The sequence below is a fragment of the Protopterus annectens genome, chromosome 17.part0 (genome assembly GCF_019279795.1).
Source record: "Protopterus annectens isolate FY-2018-M chromosome 17.part0, PAN1.0, whole genome shotgun sequence".
Lineage (NCBI taxonomy): Eukaryota > Metazoa > Chordata > Ceratodontiformes > Protopteridae > Protopterus > Protopterus annectens.
This window is the reverse complement of record NC_056751.1, coordinates 785573172-785597683: the sequence shown is the minus strand read 5'-3', so window position 1 is coordinate 785597683 and position 24512 is coordinate 785573172. Positions and strand designations below refer to the sequence as shown.

The 24512-nt window shown below is 40.5% G+C and overlaps 1 protein-coding gene across 1 annotated transcript in view; it reads left to right on the top strand.

Moving 5' to 3' along the window:
• Positions 1 to 14742: 14742 nt before the first annotated feature.
• The window catches only part of LOC122791824 (C1q-related factor-like), a 142344-nt gene continuing 132574 nt past the window's right edge, over positions 14743 to 24512 (top strand). Inside the window, exons 1-2 of the mRNA XM_044059780.1 lie at positions 14743 to 14871; positions 17590 to 17664. Coding sequence (XP_043915715.1) covers positions 14854 to 14871; positions 17590 to 17664 — 93 coding nt within the window. The 5' untranslated portion in view covers positions 14743 to 14853. The remainder of the gene's footprint in view (positions 14872 to 17589; positions 17665 to 24512) is intronic.

The following is a 24512-nucleotide window of genomic DNA, read 5'->3' as shown; positions in this document are numbered from 1 at the left end:
TGTTGCCCTCACCAATATCTTTGGAGTGGAGAGTGCAAACACATGTACAAATCTGTCAAAATACACAGCTGTTGCTGTACAAGAAATGGATAGCTATGGTTCTTTCCTACACCCTTCCTGTACATCCTTACCTACCTTTCACTATGTTTTTCCCCTCCTTGCCCCCATTTCACCACTTTCCTATCACCTCCATTTTCTTTTCTTTATATATTTTTAGTGTGGAGCTGCACAGTGCACTAAGGTGGGCAACTTTGATTAGCTCAGCTAAATAGAGCTTTAATAATTAAATGCATTTATAACATTGTCGCAGACATGTATAAATGAAACACCTCTGCCATGTGTCTAACCATCACACCTACAGCACACTGCATTAAACCACCATGCCACATAATCTGGATTATACAGGTGTTTTCATCAAAACATAGTGATTGCCACTTACAGTCCTTAGGCACATCATAGCAGAGCTGTGAGTGGCGCCACACTGCATAAACAAGAATTAAAAACTAACAGGAAAAATGGGAGTGTACCTTTGACTCTAGTGCAATAATACAATTGAACTGTAAAGGGTACCCTTACCCTGGCTCTGCTGTAACAACAGGGATGACACAGCTGCCACAGTTACACGTACAGCTTGTTGTCCTCCAGTATTCACACACACACACACACACACACACACACACACACACACACACACACACACACACACACACACACACAGCTGTATGTAAAGGTAGCTGCTACAGACCTACCATATCACCCAGCCCTCTACAGCAAGGACCTACATCTTTATTCTTTGGCCAGATTTCTTGCACTAACAGGTTTAAAGGTATGATGTGGCTGGGGTACATGATATAACACCACACACAGGGTGACAGTCTGCATACCTCTCCCTGTACATGATTTTGCAGAATGTCCAGCATTTTGCCCTATATGTCTGCTCTGTTCCTTATAAATGATAGTTTTCTGGTAATATACTATGAAATGCAGTCACTGAATTGCTGTAACTACTGACACATTTAAGTGATGGCCTTTGCATCCCTCATCTAATTTGACCTGTTGCAACCTGCTGTTATAAGAACCACCTTCTAGGTTACTCAGAGCATGTATAATCTGTTTGTAAGTTTGGCCCTTTGTTCCGCCATTCATTCTGGCTTTGTCCTGCTTTCTTGCAGTAACAGACTGAGGGGGTTAATACCACCATACGAGTACATCACACGCAAAAGATGCAGATGCTGCTAGATTCAAACCATCAACAGCATCACCCATGATAATGCCCCTAGCCCAGTGAACCACACCAGCTGCCAGGCAAAGAGATTTCATTCCTCACACTATCAAGAGCATATAGACAAACACTGTCACCCCTGGGGTATGTGGGAAATACATGTGGCCAGGTTCTATGTCACAGTCCTGCAATTGTCTGGTCTGCTGATATATCATTACACATTTACTGTTACAGCAGTTGTATGGGAACACTGATGTGTTAGGGGTGAGGGATGACCAGCCCATGCTCTTCTGGCATAGACAATCATGTGACTGTACCTGTGCCCCACAGTTTGGCATCTCCCTTGAATAATGTCATGGAGTTTCCAGCCATGTGGCCTAGTGAATATTATGGGACAGAGTAGTACCTGTTGTCCCAAGTGGCTGTTAGATTTCTGCAAGTAGCCCAGTAGCCCACTATATTCCCTTGCATACATGTGGCAAGTTCATACATATGCTACCATACTCTAGTACTCCGTACAAGTAGTGTATAGGAGAGTGACTTGCCTTGTGAATGTAGCAGCTGACAGAAGTGTAGTTCGGGGCCGATTCTGTCTGATGCATGCAGTACACAGCCAATACATGATGGGGTACAGGGTGTGTGGGCTGGCTGGCATCATTTTTAATATATGTATGTGAGTCAGAGTAAGATGTCCGTCCCTAGGGCCCCAGGTTGTCACTGCATGAGCTATGTGTTCTCATGGCCAAGGCCACGGCATACTGGGCATGCCTACATCTGCCTACAGGGACAACCTCAGGGCATTCCTCCTCCAAGTTCACCTGTCCATGTGGCTGTGCATCCCTTCCCTTTGCTGATCCTGCTGCAGCTGTTTCCTCAGGATCATATTGTGTAGCATGGCACATACTGTGAATATCTGTGCACATGTGGCTGGAGAGTACTGCAGGGCTCCACAAGATATGTCAAGGCAGCAGAACTGTGACTTCAGCGGCCCAAACACATGCTCTATGATGCCCCTGGTTTGTATGTGTGCATGGCATTCTTCGGTAGGTGTGTGTGCATTTCTGATGGATGTCATCATCCATGGTTCCAGTTCCTAGCCAGTATCCCCCAGTAAATGGCCATATGGGATGTTCCCCCTAGCAAACATCTGGTACAGCTGTGATGCATGGCAGATATGGCAGTCGTGATAAATGCCAGGGCTACCAGCACACACATTCATGATAGTGCTTTGAGCATTGCACAAGACCTGGCAGTTGATGGAGTGGTACCCCTTGTAGTTGATGTAGATTCTACCATCCTCACCTGGTGGCACCTTGATGTGTACATGACAGCAATCTATGGCACCCAGTACCTTAGGGTAGTGTGCTACATGGTAGATGTGTTGCATATTGCTGACACTCACCTCAGGGGTGAGGGGAAAATAAATGTGCTCACTTGCATGTAGTAGCATGACATCCAGGAACTGGTGGAGTACCCTGGATACTGATGCCTGTGAGACCCCCATCATGTCCCAAGTTGGTCTTTGGAAAGTACCTGTAGCGAGTACCCTGAGAGCTATACATAGCTTTGTTTCCACTGGGATGGGTTCCCCTCTGTTGGCTCTGGGTCTGAGGTGAGGGTGGCTGAGCTCAGTGAGTTGTTGTAGTAAGTCCCTGTACACCCTGTAACACTCTCCCTACAATCTCCATCTCATGTAGCTCCTGGAAGGTTACCCTGGGCCTGAACACTCTTCTCCTTCTCTGTCTAGGACTATCGTCAGCAGCAGCATCAACAGCAGCACTGACCTCAGCATCTAGCACATACAACTGTAGCAGACCTGCAGCAGCAACTAGCATTCCTTCAGTTAAAACTCCCAAGCCTGTACTCCGCTGGTGCAGAGTATTGGGGTGAAATCAGATTGTAGGGTGCAACCTTTATAGTGCTCTGCTGTAAGTGCAGCCTGCATGATTCCCTACCTATGATGCATTTCACCTGCCAAGTACATCATTAAAAACATTTAATGGCCCTAGTTTAAGTGAAACAGAGGTCATCAGTAATTAACATACCACTGGATTTTAGATACACTCAGCACTGTGGCGTGCCACGCAGATGTGCACCACACACATAAGCAATGTTTAGCAAAGTGCCATGAAGGTAAACAAAGCTCAGCAGTGACTGTACACAGCTCCCTGACAGGTCTAGTTCAGCATGGTGGCATGCCACACAAACACACAGAAACACATGCCCCGAAGGTAAGCAAAGCTTAGCAGTAACTGTACATCCCCCTGCTCAGCACAGCAATGCACCAAGCAAACAGGTGCTCCAATGGGCTTACAAGTCCTCAGACTCCCCCCCTTGAAGTGAGCTACCTCTACTAAGGACACCAACATGGTTCTGTGCCTACACAGAAGGGATATGCATACACGGATCTCCATTTGCGCTATTCAGTAACCCCAGCTCATTTGCATAGGGATACGTGCACACAACCTGGAAACTACATGGTTCCAGGCCCTGCCTCATTAGCAACAGCACCATTCCACCATTGTAGATCCCCATGCAGGGTCCTTATAGTACATTTCTGTCACATACTATTACATTTGTTTTTCCAGTCTTCTTTTTTTTTTTATTTCTTCATAAAAGCATATTTGTGCACTGTGGTGTGCCATGCAAACCTACCCAGATCATTAAAAAAAATAAAATTATTTTAACTTATTTTCCTTATGTTTTGGGGCACATGGTGTATAGTTTTGCTCATATCTACATGTGCTATGCCATTTCTGTCCATCTACCTATGTTTTTACAGCCCCTGTTGTCTGTCTAAAATCCTGTATATGGAATTTTTCTGTGTACACTAAGGACACCAACACATGGTCTTCAGGGTTGCCTGTCTGCTTGTTTGATCACTCTACCTCCCTCATCTGCATGAAATTCACCTGCGTATGAGGTGATTTGCATGCCATGGATACTTCTGTGTTGGCGAGTATGTGTGCGCTGCCCAGCTGTGTTTACTAAATCACAAGCCTGCTTACTTTTGTGTAAGCAGCATGCCACAATGCCTACACGGTGAAACAGACTGTGTAGGCTTTATTACAATTCCCCCTCCATCACTGCAACAGTGGTGATGTAAGAGCAAGCATGAAGAGAAGTGTAAGTCAAGATAATATGCAGCATAAATGAACTTTTAAGTAGATGTGATACAAGAATTCATTCAGCAAAATAGGCTAGAAGAGTAACTGTATGCTGTCATTCTGTCATAAACTATAATATTTATATAAAGAAAATAATAGCCAAAGAACCAAGTATTTTCAGTATGTGCAACTGTTGGACAAAGGATGTGAGGGAAAGTGAGGCATGAGACAAATGATGGGAATGGAGGGAGACAGGAAATAAAAACAAGAACTCCAGTTGAGGATAAGGTGGAAGTCCGCAGGTGTCTCCTACCCAGGTTCAGGAGATCCAGGTATACTACAGGAGTTTGGAAACGTTGACTGGTAAGCCAGAGTGCACCCACCTAATAAAGCATTTTGCAGGCACAGGGGCTCAGTGGCCTATAAAACAGGCCCCTCATAGTGCATCTCAGCTAGTTAAGCAAACCCTGAGAGAGGGAGTACAGGAAACGTGGGATCTGGATATGATCATGTAGTCTAATTGTTTATTTCTGTTTTAACATGTCTTATAACAAAAAGTAAAGCTAATAAATAAAGATATTGTTTTATTTTTTGTTCACAATAATAGCATCTATTCCCATAACCTAATCCAAAATAATCTTAAATCCATGAAACCAGCAATTAGAGGGATGGTTGGATTGGTAAATGAGGACAACAGCTGAGGGGCCCCACCGTAATGTTCTAAATTGGGCACCACAATTGCTAAAGCCAGCCCTGAGTTTGCAGACCTAAAACATGTTGGAAACATTAATATTGCTGTCCATTTATGCAATACCCTGGTCCTCTCCTGTTATCAGCAGCCTGATATATAGTCAAACTAAAGCAGTTTGCAGGAGGCACTGATTCTCATGATGGTACAATGACTGTAGGATTTCCCCAGGAGGTAGGCATGCCAAAGCAAGTAACCTTCATTTCAACAGCAAAGGCAGAGTCCTTTCCATAACCATTGGTCAGTCCATAGTGCCATGCCTGTTGCCATATCTTCTGTGATATGTGAAAGAAGGTACATCCATGCTAGCTACACTCTGTGAAAGTGTCCTTCTCACTGTTGAGTGTGGCCCTGTTAATATCTATGATGTGAGATTGTGGACACAGTAACAGATCTCTATCTCTTTATGTCCATAACTGCACTGAGAAATGAATTGCAGGCAGCCTCCAATTTCCTAGACATGATGGAAAATGCTAAGAAGAAGCAGACATTTGTTGGCTCTACATCCCCGCATATCCATGGATTAGCTACAGTTGCTGACACACTTTGCTATCTGTAAGGGATGTGCCATCCATCATTTCAAGTTCTGCGTGTGTCACATGCTGTACATTCTGGGGGAGGGATCAGAGCAGTGATGTTATTCAGTTCATTCTCCATGATGCTGTCTACTAATGTACCTCCCTCTAGTGGAAATATTGCTATCTAAGCATCTTTCATTGCAGCAATACTATCTGCTGGATGCACAGTGCCCTTCCTTCTGGCATTGGTCACTACTTATTTCAAAGATTTATGTAAAGGTAGTATTTACATTTAAATCATAAATTTCTCTTTCCCTAACAGGTGAACTCCACTCACTCTCTAGGGGCTTTCCTTTCTAGACCTAAAACAGGAATCTCATCTACTAACCACTAGCATATTGGACTAAGAGATTTTACATATTTCTACACCCTTAACTTTCCTATCCTTCTAAGCATCTACTTGCATCTAATGTTCTGATCCTCATTCTTTACCTTATATGACAACTGTGCCCTGGCCCAGCAATCAAGGAGCCTCAATCCTCACTACCAGCACCAAGGGGGTTGCCTCATATACGAGGAAAGGATAACAAATACACACAGCAAAGTACAATTTCCCTTAAGTGCACACAGAGATCACAGTCAGTCTGGGGCTGGTTGCTTCCTTGCTCTCCAGGTCCCCAATAAGACTCCCCACTGACACAGTTATAGGGTCCATATCTCAGCCTAGCTGGCAAGCTAACCTCCAGTACCCTCTCTGTCCCACCAATGCTTTGTGTCCCTGCCCAGGTAGCTGACACACCACACACACTTTGAGATAAATATTTATACAACTTCACAGACACTCCTGGGAAAGGCTGACACAGATTCTCCAGCTGTGCCCCTTTACCCAGACTATACGGTAGTAATTTCTGCCACCACCAGCTAATACTTATCAGCTACCCAAAGACCCTTAAAAGGGTGTCCAATTATTACTGTGCAATATTATTATCCAATTGGTAATGTGACTATTCAGTCTAAGGCTTATTAGAGTGGCTTATTACAATAAACTCTATAAATATGCAATGTACTCTAGAGCTTACTTATCTCTACACAAACCAGCCACAGGTAAAAGGTTTCTAAATATTTAATAATAAATAATTAAAGCACAAGACAATACTACTATGTCACAGTGATATCTAATGGTCGAGAGATCACACAGAAACTTAAAACAATACAGTAGGGAAGTTATGATATAACAGAAAAACACTTGCCTAACTTTCTTCTAAGTTCCTAGCTATTACTACAAGAAAACATACTTCTAAGACCCAACTTACATAAGACAACAGGCAGAGTGCAGATAAGTGGGATATCAATATCAAAATTCTCACAATCTCTCACTGAACAATAGTTTTTTAAACTCACTAACAAACATCTTTGCTAGACCCTCCCAGATTACATCATTTTGACACTTAGGTTTTCCCAGTATACACATTACATCATTTTGACACTTAGTCTGGAGTTCCCAGGCCAACAAACTGCATTATTTAGCAGTATAACACCTGCTCAGGAAACTACAACAATAAAAGACATTTCACATGTACACTAGTAATTATTCCTTAAGTTAAGACAATAGAAAGAATGTTTTCAGCCAGCCACTTTGGCACCACTATTTAGATAATTTTAACTTCAAAGAACATTTGAAATGCTTGGCTTAGGTTTCCTTACAGCAGATGGCAATGCTGCAACAATCTTGAGGTTCACATTTTACAGTGTTTCCTTTCATTTAAGAACACAAGCCTGTATTTTACATTTATATATACAAATGATAGAATTATGTATCAAATTCGATTTGACTAGGCTGGCAGCCTTCACCCATCTTCCCCAATCTTCACACCTTACTCCTACCTGATGCATATAAAAAAGAGTTTGCAATCCACCACTTTAATTTAGTACATGTTTTATTATTGTATCTACCTCTCTGTACTTATTTTGTATTCATTATTGCATCTACCTCTCTGTACTTATTTTATTTTCATTTATTATTAATGTTTGCTTTAATATCTCTTTTTATCTTGTCCATGTAAATTGTCTTAACTTTCATGTATCATTTGGAGCTTTTCTCCCTGGGCCTCCACTGAAAATGAGTTCCTGACCTAGTCGAACTTTCCTGGTAAACAAATGTTAAACAAACAAATAAATAAATAATAAATATTTGGAGAGACCAGTTGGCATAATGGTTAAGGTCTTCTCCTAAGATGCACAAAATACAAGGTTTGATCTTTTTGACTTTGTATGTAGTTCCTGTATCTCAGTGGGGTTCTTCCCACCTCTGAGAAACATACTGAGTATTTTCATCTCAAACTCATCAATGAATGGAGCTGTGGGCAGCAGCACAGACAGCTTATGGTTCCCTATGGGGAAGAGTTGTATAGACCATCCACTTTGGGCATCTACTGTGGTGGGCAGTATCCTCAGGATAGGAGAACATAGATCAGAGGCTGTGCACCATGGCAGGGTTAGCCACTTGACAGTATAAAATATGATTCTGGGTGATTCGATCATGTTGACTAATGTTGCCAAATGAGCGTGAGTATTTGCCGGTAATAAGTGCAAATCCAACCTATGACAGGGACCCATGCTAATGGTGAGAGGGATGGATGTGCCCCTAGTGGCCAGTGTTTGCCCACCATAAAGCCCAGCAGCCCTGGGTCAATAAGCTACTGTATTTTCAGTTGCCCAAGTTGCACAAGACAAAGGCAGAAAGATAAAGATAGTCAAACATGCCTCATAATGGATACCAGCAATAACCTGCTCATCAGTCCAAAGGACATCAAAGGTAGATAGAAGGAGTACTTCCAGCAGCTTCTGAATGAAGAAAACCCACAGAAGCTGTACTTCCCTAGACTCAGCCTACGATGAGAGAAGAAGAACCCACACTAGAAGACATAAGAACAGCACTAAGGAAAATGAAGTCAGAGAAAGCAGCAGGCTCAGATGAGGTCACAGCAGATATGATAAAGATGCTAGGTGAGATAGGGAGAAATGACTCCTCAGGGTGCTCATAGGAGTGTGGAGAGAAAGGCATATCTCAGATGACTGGAGAATAACCATACTTGTGCCAGTGTACATGAACAAAGAGGCCATCCACAACTGTGGGTAGTACAGAGATATCAAACTCTTGTCACATTGCATGAAAGTTCTGGAGAGGGTGACTGATAAATGGATACACAGAGTAGTAGAATGTTAGATGGGAGATGAGCAGTTCAGATTCAGATCAGGATGCAGCACAAATTACCTGATGTTTGCAGTGAGACAGATAGATCAGAAGAAGCTAGAGATGAGGAAAGAGTCCAACTGGGCATTCCTAGACTTGGAAAAAGCAAATAGCAAGGTCCCAGGAAAGCTGATTTGGGGAGTACTGTGGTGGTTTGAAGTCCCAGAAACATTGGTAGAATTAGTATTGGCTGCATACGAGCACCCAATGACTCAAGTACAAACAGTGTTTGATCTCACAGAGAGGTTTCTAATGGGAGTAGATGTACACCAGGGTTCAGCTCTGAGCCCACACTGCTGATACTGATGACGGACTATATTAATGAACAGATCAGAGAGGACAGATCAACAAAGTTCCTGTATGCAGATGATGTGGCATTAGAGGCAGACTCTCAGCAAGAACTTCAGTAGTAAAGAATGGGGAATGGAATGCAAAACTGAAGGCACATGGGATGAAACTATGTACAGATAAGATAGTGGTACTGGCAGCAAATCAATTAAAATAGCCAAACGTGAAAAGGTGTATAAAAATATAATAAAAATGTATATAATATAATATAAGATCTACGGCTAGAAAAACGTGTTTGAAATAAATACCTAATATATAAGATCTGAGGAAGCGTGGGGGGTCTGTGCACGCTGCACCTTATCCATCTTGTTCTGTTCTAATAAAGAAAGGTTTACAGCATCGTGTGGGTCTTTATCTATCTACAGATAAGATAGTGGTACTGGCAGCAAACTTGGGAAATCAGCTGAGAATTCAGATAGAAGGGAAGATAATGGAACAGGTTAACAGCTTCAAGTATCTGGGAGGGATGGTTGATGAGAAGGGAACTCTGAATGAGGAGGCCAAAGCTAGAATCATAGGGGCTGCAACCACCTGGCATAAAATGTCAGGTGTAGTCTATGACAGAAGAATCCCAAAGAAGCTGAAAAGTAAGGTATACAAAACAGTCATGAAACCAATACTACTGTATGGTACAGAAATCTGGGTAGTAAAGGCACAGCAGATAAGAAAGCTAGAGGTGATGGAAATTAAGTGCCTGAGAAGGGTGGTAGGATGCACACTGTGGGACAGATGAAGAAATGAGGACATAAGAGCAGAAGCCAAAGTAGCTCCAATTGAAGAAAACATCAAAGAAAACAGATAGTGGTGGTTTGGCCGCATGTGCTCAAAAGCAGAAGACAAGCTGGTGAAGAAAATTTAGGACAGGCAGGAAGAAGGTAAGAAGAAATGAGGGTGTCCAGCAAAGAGGTGGATGGACTGTGTGAGAGATCTGTGACAGTCAGGCATGAACTGGGACTAGGAACTAACATCGGGCAGCATGATGCCAGGGCACGTCTATGGGCTAGGCTTGTAAAGGCTCCAGGGCCATTGGCCTAGTACACACCTATGAACCTATGAACCTATGAGTATCAAAGATGGCAGGAGTATGGCACTGAATCAAGAGAGTTGGTGGCAGTTAACATGATATACCGACCCCATGTAGAAAGGGGGATGATGATGATGATGAGTATTTACACTATCTTACTGCTGACATCCTGTTAAGTCTCATGGAATATCTGCTGGTTGGAAACTCTGTTGTCATAGCCATTCAAGGTCATCTGCTGATGCCTGATGGATACAACAAGCTTCTCATCAGACAGACTCACCAGGTGATTCATTTTCCCTTACAGTGTTCACACTTTTTCAATAGGCAACACCAAAGTACACTCTTTGACACATTTTTCACAGCAATATATGAATCAGTCAATCAGTCAATTCATGGGCACTTTGTCCTTTTCTGGGAGGGTCTTTACTTGCAAATGTGCCCCTGTATGCCTTGTATGACCTGATGATCACTAGAGGATTCCTCCTCTGGATCAGAGTTCTCCATCTTGTAGTCACTGTTACTGCACAAGCAGTGTACCTCCTTTGTTGTAACTGTCAGCCCCAGAATGAGAATGTCGTCCTGTAGCCTACCTTATTTATCCCAATACCTAGAAGCCTACTGCTGTCCTGTAGTCTGAAAAAAACATGTTGCAGGTTGTGGAGGGGTTTTTCCCTGATAGAGGCATCTGATATAGCCTTTCATGCTGTCCTATACACACCTACTAAATGTGCACCAGCATGTAATTGGCATTGCTGTATACTGGTGACCTACTTACAGTACCTTTGTGTCTTGCTTCCTGGTATACCTTTAGTACATGCTTGGAGTTGATAGATACATATTTGGGGTGCTATGCTATGCACTTTTGTGCTGCGGGACTCTCCGTACATGACAAACATTTTCTGCATGTGTGTATGTCTGCTGCCCTTTTCTGGATGCCTGCTGTAATGGGGACATGGCAGTACCTTGCCTGGAATTTGTTGCTTGTGGTACACTTTGGGTATGTATACTGTACAGAATACCTACCCTTCCTGTGGTCACCGAACAAGGTCTTGTCTTGTGCCCATAACCCTGTGTCCCCTACATGAATTCTGCACTCCTTTTTCACTTCATTCTTGTCTGGGTCTTGTTTTCTGCTCCTTTTTTGCACCCCTTGCCAACATGTTTAGTGACATTGCCTGCCACTGCATTGGGGCCTCCCCTTTGGGTTCCTGTCCACAATTCCCTGCCTTCTGTGTGTCTCATATGCTTTGTCTGCAGAGGCAGCTAAGTATCATATGAAGCTGCTTGCTGCCTTCCAGTTCTGCACTGCTACTGCTGAAACAGGCTCACTTGCCCCCAACTCTCTGCTTAGGTACTTTGTGATTTCCATTTTGTGTGTGTGTGTGTGTGTGTGTGTGTGTGTGTGTGTGTGTGTGTGTGTGTGTGTGTGTGTGTGTGTGTGTGTGTGTGTGTGTGTGTGTGTGTGTGTGTGTGTGTGTGTGTGTGTGTGTGTGTGTGTGTGTGTGTGTGTGTGTGTGTGTGTGTGTGTGTGTGTGTGTGTGTGTGGGTGGGTGTAGGCATATGTGTTTGGAATGTCTGATGGGAGGACCCCATTTACCATTCTGGTGTTATTCTGCAACAGTCTGTATATGTCATATGAGGGGAGGACTATGCTTCTGCCTGCCATGTTTTTATTCCTTTGTGCCAGTTGTTGGTGACATTTGCAGAGGAAGCTTTGCTCCCAATTTTTATGTCATGCTTGGTTCTACTTTTGATGTAAGTTTTGCTTAACAGTGTTGATGTGTTTGCAAGGGAGTCTTCATTCTTGCTTGCTTTTGCTACCCATCTTTAGGTCTTTTGGGCAATTCAAAAAGGGGCATAGAGCCTTCTTGCAATCCATACATTTTTGGGCAATTTGAAAAGGGGCGTAGAGCCTTCCTGCAATATACATTTTGGACATTGCTCTATGGCCTTATAGGCCAATGCACATTGGTGTCTTGTCACAGATAAAGAATTCAACAAATATTAACTTTGCAGTCCCTCTACTATAAATTAAATATGAATATCTATCTTTTGCATAAGAACAGGTACTCCCTTTCTTTTGATTAATTTTGGCCTTAGAGAGAGTTTATCTACTCCTTCACACCCTAGAACTATGGAATGTTACACGCCCAGTGGTGCATTATGTTAGGGCGGATATGGGACCTGTCCACATGGGGCATAATGTAGGGTGTCGTACCCCCCTAAGATAATATACAATTAATGGAAGTGGGAGTGGATCAGAAAGATAAGAGGTGCTGCTGTTTTGCAGAAGCACAAGTAGAAATTCAACCATTTCTGAAGGGTAAATAGATCAGGTTAATGCTATGTGTCACCCTTAATGCTCCTTCACTGTCTTCTTTGTAGTTCAACAGCTACATAAAACACTGAATTACAACACTGGAATGTTCTGGCATCAGTGAATCCTATCATGGCCTGTGTCTCTGTACTGTTGGGACAAAATAATACTAAAGGACTAGCACACAGGAAGTAGTAGTGATCACAGCCAGGAAGCCAGGAAGTAGTAGTGATCACAGCACAGTTCAGTAAGTTAATTAATTAGGCCACTCACTGCTGCATGGTAGCCTTGTTTCAGTGGTCTGTAATGAAAATAGCTGTGTCCTTGCATCATGCAGCTGTACAGCCCTGTTTGAATTGAAAGTTGCATAATGTTATCACCCTGTGTCATACTGTACCTTTGTACTTTAATTTGTGCAATCCTCTTGTGTACTCTTAGTATGAGGTAGTACTGCATTCCAAAGACCTAATGTTCTGATATTGCTGTGCAAGGTTTATAGTACTGCACTATTTTGCACCCTACTATACATACAGAAATTTCCATGAGTATGATATGCACTATATAGGACAAAGAAGCACACTGGTTCACTGCTTTCCACCCTTAGGTAATGCTGGGCTGTCCTGTGAGTGCCTACTCTGTCATTTGATGTATATCTTCATGGTAATGCCAGATTATCCCCTGAGTGCCCACTATCCCATGTGATGTCCACCGTTGTGGTAATCCTGGACTGTCCAGTGAGTGCCCCCTCTCACATCTGACATAAGGTGTGCTGTACTGATTCCAGGATTAGTATTACTGCTGTTTTCTCTCACATCTGACATAAGGTGTGCTGTACTGATGCTAGGATTAGTATTACTGCTGTTTTCTCTCACATCTGACAAAAGGTGTGCTGTACTGATTCCAGGATTAGTATTACTGCTGTTTTCTCTCACATCTGACATAAGGTGTGCTGTACTGATGATAGGATTAGTATTATTGCTGCTTTTGAGTGCCTACTGCAGTGTTTAACTGTAATGCACATAAGGCTTCACCTACTGGATACTGGAATTCTACTCCCCAGTGTTTTGTGTGTTTTGGGTACTACTTACAAATGGGGTGTAGAGCACCCCTTCTTCTTTGCTCCTTAATGTTTCTACATACCCCAAAGTACTGCAATGTTGCAACAAAGTAGGGCTCACAGAGCTGTTTCATTGTGTACCCTAATAAGTCTGCATTTTATCCAAATGCTGCTGCACAATAATATCATAAGACACACAGTGTGACCATGATGTGCACTCAGCAAAACTGCACTGCAGTGCTCAGTGTGTTGTTGGGATGTCTGGCACACAGTACTGCTTGACTTTGTGCCATTCATTCATTCACTCATTCTTTCATTCATTAATTCATTCCAGATGCCCGTTTCTGTTTCTGCATCTGAATCATACATAAGCTATTACCTGCACTGCAGATATAACAACATTTATTTGGTGTCTATGTGTCTGTTCATATCCCATCATACATTACAACCATGTTGCCTGTTATAATCACTTGTAAAGCAGTAAGGAATCATTTAATATTTGCACGTTTGCTTGCAGTATTTCCCACATGAAAAGATATATACATTAAAAACAATGCATATTTGGGTGGTCTGCAAACATGTGATGTAGCAAAATGCTTTTATGGCAGTTATTTTTATTTTTTGAATTGTAAGTATCTTTGAAGTTGTTTTAAACTAGAAAAACAAGGCACAGAATGTGTGTACAATATCTTGCTGAAAACAACATGGACATTTAAACACTTCTACCTGAAATAAGATGGCCAAAACTAAAAAGCTTAATTTACTTTTCTGTGATGGCAAAGCCTCTTCTCAATGCTGCATTCTCTATTTACCACAACCATTTCAAACATCACTGTACCTTGGGTGAAGAGAAATATTCATTTTTATATTTAAGCATAGGGTATATTGTTTCAACTAAAAGTTTCATAACAAACACTTTAGAATGCGTATAACAAATTAATGTAAAATAACAAAGAAAACATCTAAAATATCAGATGTGTATTTGTAGAATATGTCCTGTCAAATTCAGCATAGGAAGGAAACAGTTTGCATCCAGCAAATACATTCAAGCACTTGATTGTTGAACAACATAATGCCTAATAGCACCCCAAGGATTTAAGGCTGAGAATGATTAATGACATCCTGTATCGTGAGCAATTTTTAGAAACTTTGCCCTTTTTTCCAGTAAAGTCTTCTCCTGATATATAAAGAAGCTGTGACAAATGTGCAAAACAGAATCCAAATTTTCATCCATTTAAAACTGTGACCAAAAAAAGGACATGCTCAGAATGGAGAAGGTCTGCTTTTATTCAGTTTATACCTTAAATATATATATATATTTGTTGTTGCTGTTATGAAACTTGATTTTACTGCTACTTTGTCACAATTCCTTTTTTCTGGGGCATTCAGTATGGCAAAGAGTGTAAGACTGTATATGGTTATTTTAGCTTATTTATTAATATGCATGCTATTTTGCAACAAATGGAGTGCAAGATCAACAGGATAAACAATGTAATTTCTGTGTTATGAATTTTTTGCTTGTGTAGCAATATTTAAAAAGGCCATGAAGTTTGATATAGAAAATGCAGAAGAATGCGATGGCATACATTTCACTAGTTATTTTTACCAGCAAACTTTAATCTTCATATAAGCCCCTCATGACTATAAATATGCTTGACCACTTGAGGTTTATTAATTAGGCTTCTTGTTTGGAACTAAACATAGAATACAGTTTCTTGATATCTGTGTACATTAAGAGGATAAAATACTATGTCTGCAGTTTAAGATCTAATTGTCACAGCATAGCACTTTGGATTAAATCAATGTGCTACAAATGCGGTATCTCCTATATTCCTGGTTATTTGTGCTGTTTCCATTTCAGCTTAGTATGACTCAGGGCAAACTGTTTTCTTAAGTGTAGTTCACCAGAACTATCTCTGAAAAATTCTATTTCTTTTCTCTTCTTTCATTTTTTTGGTTAACCAAGAATAAGAACAATTTAGTTTTTGACTATAGTTTAGTCAGTAAGAGTGCTTTTGGGGAGGGTGAGAGATTATAATACTAACTAGTCTTGCACCCCTAACACATTTATAATTATAGACCAGAAGTCATGAACAATCCCTTATGGCATATTTCCTACTGCATTGGTCAAAACTACTGATAGCCAGTATGTGCAGTGGATGTTGAATAAATTGGATAAATTATTCAATTGTCCAGCATAGCATGACCATTCCTATGTTGTACAATGCCATTGTCAGCCCATTTTGCATTCTGCAATGCAGCGTTACAACGACAGAGTTCCATGTTCAGATGATTGCATGCTCCTGGGTCTTTGCAGCATTTGTATGCAGTGTAAAAACTAAATACACATGTGCAACTTAAGACCATGTGTTGTCACTGTGTTATGGATGAGTGAGGGTTGAGTGACAGCTGTAAGTACATATTGCTGCCTACATAACAGAGACTGTCTCCACTCCAAGACATTCTTTGTCATATATAGTTGTAGTATTCCTTACATCCATGTACTGATTCTGTGATGGTCTAAGGGCAAACCGTAGCTGGTATTTGTCACATACTGTGATACGTAGCTTGGCAGTGCTGTATACCTGCAGGCATTTTCTGAAACGGTCTGAGATACACAAAAAAGTATGATTTTAATTGTTATTGAATGCTTGCTATTTAATATTTGAGTGGTGCAAACCAATGTATACTCTTTACTGAACTGAATTGTTCAAGGATTGATAATGTCCCTAAATCAGAATCATTGCTAGTTTCACTTATGGCCTCTTGTATACTCTCTTGCACTGGACTTAAGCCTAGAAACATATTTTATAAAGCATTCTCACCCTGTTTTAGAGGAAAAACACTATCATACTGAAATAACAGTGTAGTAACTCATAAAGTAATAGATAAGGATTACTCAAAGAAGAAAGGATTATATGGAAAGTTGAGAACCACCCAATGAATAAGAAGGGTGGACTCTGTGGGGATGTAAAAATGAGAGGAAGCTTTTTAACTACTATACCTGACAGAACATTGAAAAATTAATGAAGATGACCACTAATGGAAGAATGCTAAACTCATTCACAACTAAAGCATCTTTTGCTATACTTTTTCTTAACACAAGAGTTCTATAGCTCCTAATGAAATTTGTCAGCACATAAAATGGCTTTCATGTAAGTTGTATAGTTTAAGAGAACCTTAGTGTTATTTACACTAGTAATTATGAAAATAGCATACTTTGTCATATTACTATAAATATTTCAATTAATAAGTACTTTTTGCCATGATGCAAAAGCTCATCTTTTCTGAAAAAGACTGCTGGAGCACTATGATTGTACAGTTTGTAAGATAAGAAACTTTTTTGTGAAAATATAGAGAAAACTATTCTTGCTTTTTTTCTGCACAATAGCGTATTAGTTTATTTATGTAACGTATGGGATGTACTGACATCTGTCATGGCAAGGAATCCTTTTTGCTGAGTGTATAGCTGTTTACACTTAGGAGTGCTCTTAATAAATGTACATTTGTTTGCTTGCATTGTTTAACTTGCTTTTTATAAAATACTCAGGAATATAAGAATGTGTATAGACTGCAGGGTGTGTAACATTGTACTGCAACTAGGAGTGAAGGAGATGACATAAAGAATTTAAAGATTAGCATATAATATATTCCTGTATTTATACAGATATCTTTCAGTGCTCAAAGACACCGCATTTTATGGTCATGTATGAGATTAGCATATAACATAGCTTTGTATTTATACAGACATCTTTCAGTGATTGAAGACCCTGCATTTTATGGTCATATAAAAGACTGTAATAAAATAACTTTCTACATCTCTGTGGACATTTCTAGAATTCAGTGCTAATAAAATGTTTCTTTGCACTAAAATAACAATAAGCATGCCAGTTAATTCTTACTCTTTATTAAATGTGTGATAATGCGATTCTGTGCTATTAGTGTGCTTTGATTCATACTGTTACATGATCTACATTTCCTTTTTTCTGCTGTAGGCTATCCTCATGTACCTTGTCCTGCAGCTGTGTTTATCCTGGACTTCGAATAGCTACTGTGCTGCTCAAACACTGGTAAGTTATTCCATGCCAGAAATGACTAGGTTACAGGAAACATTCTTCCCGGTCAGCACTATACTATTTTGCGTACTGTGTTTTAATGATCTTTTCCAGGATTCTTTCTTACTGTTCACCACTGTTGGCTTTGACAGCTGCTGGCACTTAACATGCCCTTTTTGGTTTACTCTTGCACATGATGGTACATTAGAAATTCAAGTAAACCATACAATTCAAACAATTTGGTTGTGTTTTCCAGAAAACTTAAATATATTAAGGCATTAAGTAGATCCCCATGACTCAATTTTCCATTAAAGATTCCCTAAAAAAAAAATTCATATTGTTAATTGTTCAAAACACAGCTTGCTGGTCTTCACTTATTCATTTAATATTTATATAGAGCCTTTTCCTGTGATTAATAAATAAACCGAACTTATTGTATTAATGAAATCAAACTGCCATTTATTGCATTTTCAGATGCAGTACGTATGTATATTCAGCATCCCATATCAAATATCAAGAAAAAGCTTAAACACTATCAAAACCATCTCATGTTCTTAATTTACAAATGAAAGTTAACTAAATCTTTTCCGTTATTTGATGGCTATGAACTCTTCAGCATAGTAAACATACAAGTTATAAAAAAATCATGCCTAATTTGTATCATCCGAGTATAATATTTTAATGATAATATCACCGACTCATGCCAAAACAACCTTTTACATGTTAACTCTCAGTTGAAATGGAGCCTAAAAGATGATTAAGAATAAAGTTATTATTTTTAAGGTTGACATAATAATGGTGAGCATCCTTCCTAAGCTATTATTTTATATAAAATCATTGTGGCAATGCATTCAATTAAACCATATAAAACAATATAATCTAAACTTATAAAGACCATGTGGTCTCCAAAATCAGAGTTTTATTTTCAAAATGAATTGTATCTAAATATTCTGGTAGATTAAATTTACCTCATTTGAATACTTATTATATTCAGGTGCATTAAACTTGCCAGTTTTAAGTAGTCATCAGATCAGAAATGTTACTAAAATGAATAGTATATAACCTAAGTGAGCTTATATGGATACCTTTATGGACACATATTTGGCACAATTGAATTACATCACATAAAAGCTAGATTGCAAATTCACAATTTCTTTTCACAGGTTATAACTGCTTTTCTAGAACTACTTACGTTTTTAGGGGGTCAGTCATGTCTTCTAACTGCTCCTATCTATTTATAATAATCTTAATATGCTGCTAGGAACTAAACTGAACCGATGATTCCAATTTTCATTATTACAACACAAACTTCATCTTAAATTCTCACATAATTTAAATACTATTTTCTATAGATAGCATAGTCTCTCACAAACATTAATACCTCAATATCCTCTCAGCATTTATTTATTTATTTAACATTTGTTTACCAGGAAAGTCTAACTGGGACAGAGACCACTTTCAGTGGAGGTCCAGGGAGAAATGCTCCAGATGCAGGTCTTTGGAATGTGGGAGAAAAATGGATCACCCAGGGGAAACCCACATGAGCATAGGGAGGACATGTAGACTCCACACAGAAGGCACCTCAGCTGAGAATCAAACCAGAGAACCTCTTGCTGTTTGGTGGCAATGCTAACTGCTGCACCACTGCATCACCCAGTATCTGCAGCCTTTACTAAATATCCTCAGATATTTGACATCAGCCTACCTCCATCATTAAAAAACTCCTACATAAGCTAAAACCAACCACCCTAGCTGCTGACCACCTCCCCTCAGACTACCTAAAAATGATTGCAGATGCAGCTCCTTTTGTAGTCTTGAAATGGATTAGATTTATATCCAAAAAATGCATTCTTCCTTCTGGAAAAAATCCTTTATTATACCTTTACACAAAGGTGGCACATCTACAGAGTTTGATAACTTGAGGCCCAGTGCAGTCCTCTCCCTCCTGTCACAAATAACATGAAAATGTATTCATACACTGTCACAAATAACATGAGCATGTATTCATACACTGTCACAAATAACATGAACATGTATTCATACACTGTCACAAATAACATGAACATGTATTCATACACAGCTTCTACATCACCTAAATTCAAATAATCTGCTCCTGGAATTCATACACAGCTTCTGCATCACCTAAATTCAAATAATCTGCTCTCGGAAACACAGCATGGTTTCAGACCTCACCTCACAAATAACATGAAAATGTATTCATACACAGCTTCTACATCACCTAAATTCAAATAATCTGCTCTCGGAAACACAGCATAGTTTCAGACCTCACCTCACAAATAACATGAAAATGTATTCATACACAGCTTCTGCATCACCTAAATTCAAATAATCTGCTCTCGGAATTCATACACAGCTTCTACATCACCTAAATTCAAATAATCTGCTCTTGGAATTCATACACAGCTTCTGCATCACCTAAATTCAAATAATCTGCTCTTGGAAACACAGCATAGTTTCAGACCTCACCAAAGCACAACCACCACCCTCCTTTACTTCACCAACACTATAAGCCAGCATAAGAACAATGGTAACCTATTGTCACCTGAGTTCCTAGATGTAGCCAAAGCTTTAAACACTTTATCACACCAGCATTTACTCACTGTACCCACTTCTATAGATCTCTCTCAATCCTCCCTTAAATGGTTCATTAGTTATCTATAGGCAGCAAGCAGTCAAATGGCAACAGGGGCTATCTTCTTCTCAGCCAGTTACCATGGATGTCCCTAAGGGCTCTCTATACCAGGACCTGTTCTCTTCAGTATTTTATAAACAAGCTTTACACTGCCATAGACCAAGCAAATAGACAATTTGACCTTAATATGTACAGCCCCCATAGTATCCAGACTACACAAATCACTCAAATGTCTTTCTTTTCAGTCAAAACCTGGCTGAAATTAAAACCTGCTCCTTAACCCTGATCAAACAAAACTGATGCTCTTCACCGCAAAACATTATCTGAATCAAAAACAATCTTTGTTGGTTGCAGCTACAAATAATACTAAAACTGAGGTAGGGCCACATACTAAATTACTGGGCATTGTAATACATGATAATTTTAAATTTGATCAACATATTCTTCAAACAATTAAAAACACCCACCAGAAACTTGGATCCCTTTACAGGACAAAGCAGCACCTTAGAGACCCAGCAGGAAAAACGCTAGTCCCATCTTACTTGCTTCCAACCCTCCTATATACCTCACCTATCCTTACAAACCCAATCTCTACACTAAAATCAAAACTAGCCTCCTATTACAACAAAGTAGCTAAATTTGCTACCAACACTGCAAGCTAACCTCACCACTGCTAAGCCAACAGCTAAACTGGTTAGAGCTTAACAAGTACCCAACTTACTATCAGCTAGTTATGGCAGAAAAACTGATATATCATCCTGAAAAATACCCTGCATTAAAAAATATCCTATTGCCCCGTACCTCCAGAATATTCATCAGGGGACTCCCTATTCTGTTCTTACTTCTCCAAACTCAGGGACACCATCCCCTCATAAGTAAAAATGACTGACAAACTCCCAATCTATAAAATCCAGCTCCAACAATACCCAGTCCTTGTCATGCTTATGTTTATCACTGAGGGTGAGACCTGTATTGAAAACATACATTTCTTATTACTTATGCTACCTTTTTGCCCTCCTGCACTTGAGTAAATACAACCCTCTTTACCCCCCTCTTAAACACCACTTCTCATCTTGCTCTTTTTCTAACTGCCCCCATTCACTGCTCTACCCTCTCATGCATTCCTTGTATACTTAAGTTATAAACCTTCCAGATACACCAATCCAGAACAAGCAGCATATATTGAACTAATCCTCTACCATGCCCTCTCAGTCATATTTTATTATCACTATTGCACAGGACACTAAGGATAATCACAAGGCTTTCTTTAGTTATGTTAGGAACCTGGGTGGGAATTCCCAGATATGCTCAGAATTAGTCCAAAATGAGAAAAAATACACTGAACCCACAGACATTGCCAACATCCTAGCTGACAGGTTCAGCGCAAACTTCTCCCAACCCTCCCCACCAAAAGGGCAAATATTTATCGCAGCAGAGTGCTGCCCACCTGACATCTCAGATGCTCAGGTAAGAGCTGCCGTCTCCAAAGCAAAAAACACAGCATCAATAGGACCAGACAGTGTCCCGGGCTGCGTCCTACATGAACTCCAAGAAGAGCTAAACCCAAACATAAAACTACTGTTCAATCTCAGCCTTACTACAGGATATGTACCCAAAGAGTGGCGTACAGCAACAGTGGTCCCTCTCCACAAAGGTGGTGCCTCAACGGATCCTGGAAACTATTGCCCCATAAGCCTGACTGGCTTGGTCTGCAAAGCTATGGAAAGGATCATCATGGACCTCATAAATAAAGATATTGGGGACCTACAGACACTGGATCCTATGCAGTTCGGCTTTGTTAAGGGCAGATCCTGCCTCTTAAACCTGGTTGATTTCTTTGAAACAGTCACCAAGGCCATTGACGAGGGGAAGGTGGTGCACACAGCCTACCTGGACCTGCATTATAGATAAGCTCACCAGCTTAAATATAAACCCCTATGTCACTGGATGGGTTGCAAACTGGCTCAAGGGAAGAACCCACATGGTTAGAATTGCTGGAGCCATGTCAGACTCCAAACCAGTTACAAGTGGCGTCCCCCAAGACTCAGTCCTGGGACCTCTCTTGTTCGGTATATATTTCTCAAAGGTACAGGCCAACACAGAAGGACCATGGCTGACTAAGTTCGCAGATGACTGCAAACTGGTCCAGCCAACACAAGCATCCTCCAAAAGGGCCTCATAGAAACAGACAACTGGTGCCAGAGCCATGGCCTCAAGCTAAATGCCAAAATGTGTATAGTCATCCCCTTTGGCAAAAACAAAGTGCTCACAAATTACCACATAGGTGGTAATCCATTAAGTACAGAAGAAGTAATTAGGGACCTGGGGACCCAAGTTGATAGCAATCTCTCATTTGACAACCACGTGGCCAAAGTGGTTATAAAAACATTTTATATAGCCCACCTAATCATGAAGGGATTCACATCTAGATCAGGGGAGGTCATCGTGCCTCTTTACTCATCCCTCATTAGGCCCATAATTGAGTACAATGCCCCTTTTGGGATGTACCTTACCAGACACCTGTAGCAACTGGAAAGACCCCAAAAGTACCTCACCAAGAGGATCATAGGGCTCAATCAGATGCCATATGCTGCCCGGTTAAAGAAACTCCAGCTCTACTCCGTGGCATACCACCTGCTCAGAGGCGATCTGTACCTGACGTATAAAGCCATGTCTAACCCGGAATTAACGGACATGCTGCACCTCAGAAAATCCATATCCCATCAAGCTGAGACTTGAACCTCAGCACTGAAATAAATAGGACATGCTGGAGGGACAGATTCATAACCCAGAGGCTCCCTTCACTCTGGAATAAAATCCCAGTCCAGGTTAGGCAGAGTCCCTCATTGACTCTCTTCAAGAGGAATCTTGATGAGTGGATGGGAGATCGTAGGTTTACCCTGGGTATCACTTCTGTGTCACTGTTAGACAGAGGCACAGTATACTAACCTCGAAAAAGGGAATAGCAAAATTAATTTAAAATGGGTGGCGAAAGCCAAACACACTCTGGCTAGGCTTATAAATGCGCTAGGGCAGATAGCTTAGTATGAACCTATGAACCTATGAAATCATTCTATAGAGCAGAGCAGTTGACTCACAGCAAGAGATTCTCCTGTTCAATTCTTGGCTGGGGTGCCTTCTGTGTGGAATCTGCATGTCCTTCCTGCTTTTGCGTGGGTTTCTTCCCACATTCCAGAGACATGCAGTAGGTGGATTGAGTACTAAATTGGCCATAGGTATGAGTGTGGTGTGCCTGACCCCATGTGCATACATGGGGGAGGGCTTGGTGCCGGGCTAGCAACCCGACCCTCTAAAAACTGTAACCACTATAGAAACAATGAGTGCTGGACAGCACTTGTTGCTTGATGTGCTGACTGGCATGGGAATGGATAGATGGATCTTCCTATACATAACTAATATTTTATCTCCTACATAATTTTATAACTTACCTCATTATATCTGTTGAACTCTTTGCAAACCTTTCTGTACTGAAATGCAAGAACACTAAACTTCCTTACAACATTTTCATTTATACAGTATAAATCCATTAACTTCCTGCAAGATTTTAGAGCTGCAAAAACTGTACAGACTTATAATGTTGATCTAAATACTTTACTGTATATGCATGTCTTGTAATTATGTTTGAATTGTTTAAATGTTACATTCATTGCTTAGAACATGCTGTTACTTTTGATTTCTTATTTTGAACACAGTTTAAGAAAACAAGCATTGTAAGTGAAAGAAAGAATCAGTCGTATCAATCCGTAGTAAAAGGAAATACATTCCTATGTATTTCCAACGCACATCACTCTGCAATTCCCCTCCATCCCTGTTGCTTTTGCACTGATTAAACAAAAAGTAATTATATTATGTTCATTAATTTCTGTGCAGCCATTCTGTACTAGAAAAAAATCACAGTGAAACGTACAAGTACTACAGGAACCAATGAGTGAATGGCAAGAACTATTTCCTGATACAATACCATGCCAGTCCATCACAGGTTGCATATACACTCATTAACACACCACACCCTCACCTATAAGCAACCTGAAACATTATCAGGTCACCTAAAAGCATGTCTTTGAGATAGCTGAAAGCAAATAATACAGAAAACACCTGTGCAGACTGAATGAGAGCATGGAAACTCTGCACAGAACTCACCTTCACCAGGAATTGACCCAGAAATCTTAGCAGCATTCTCTTCTGTGAA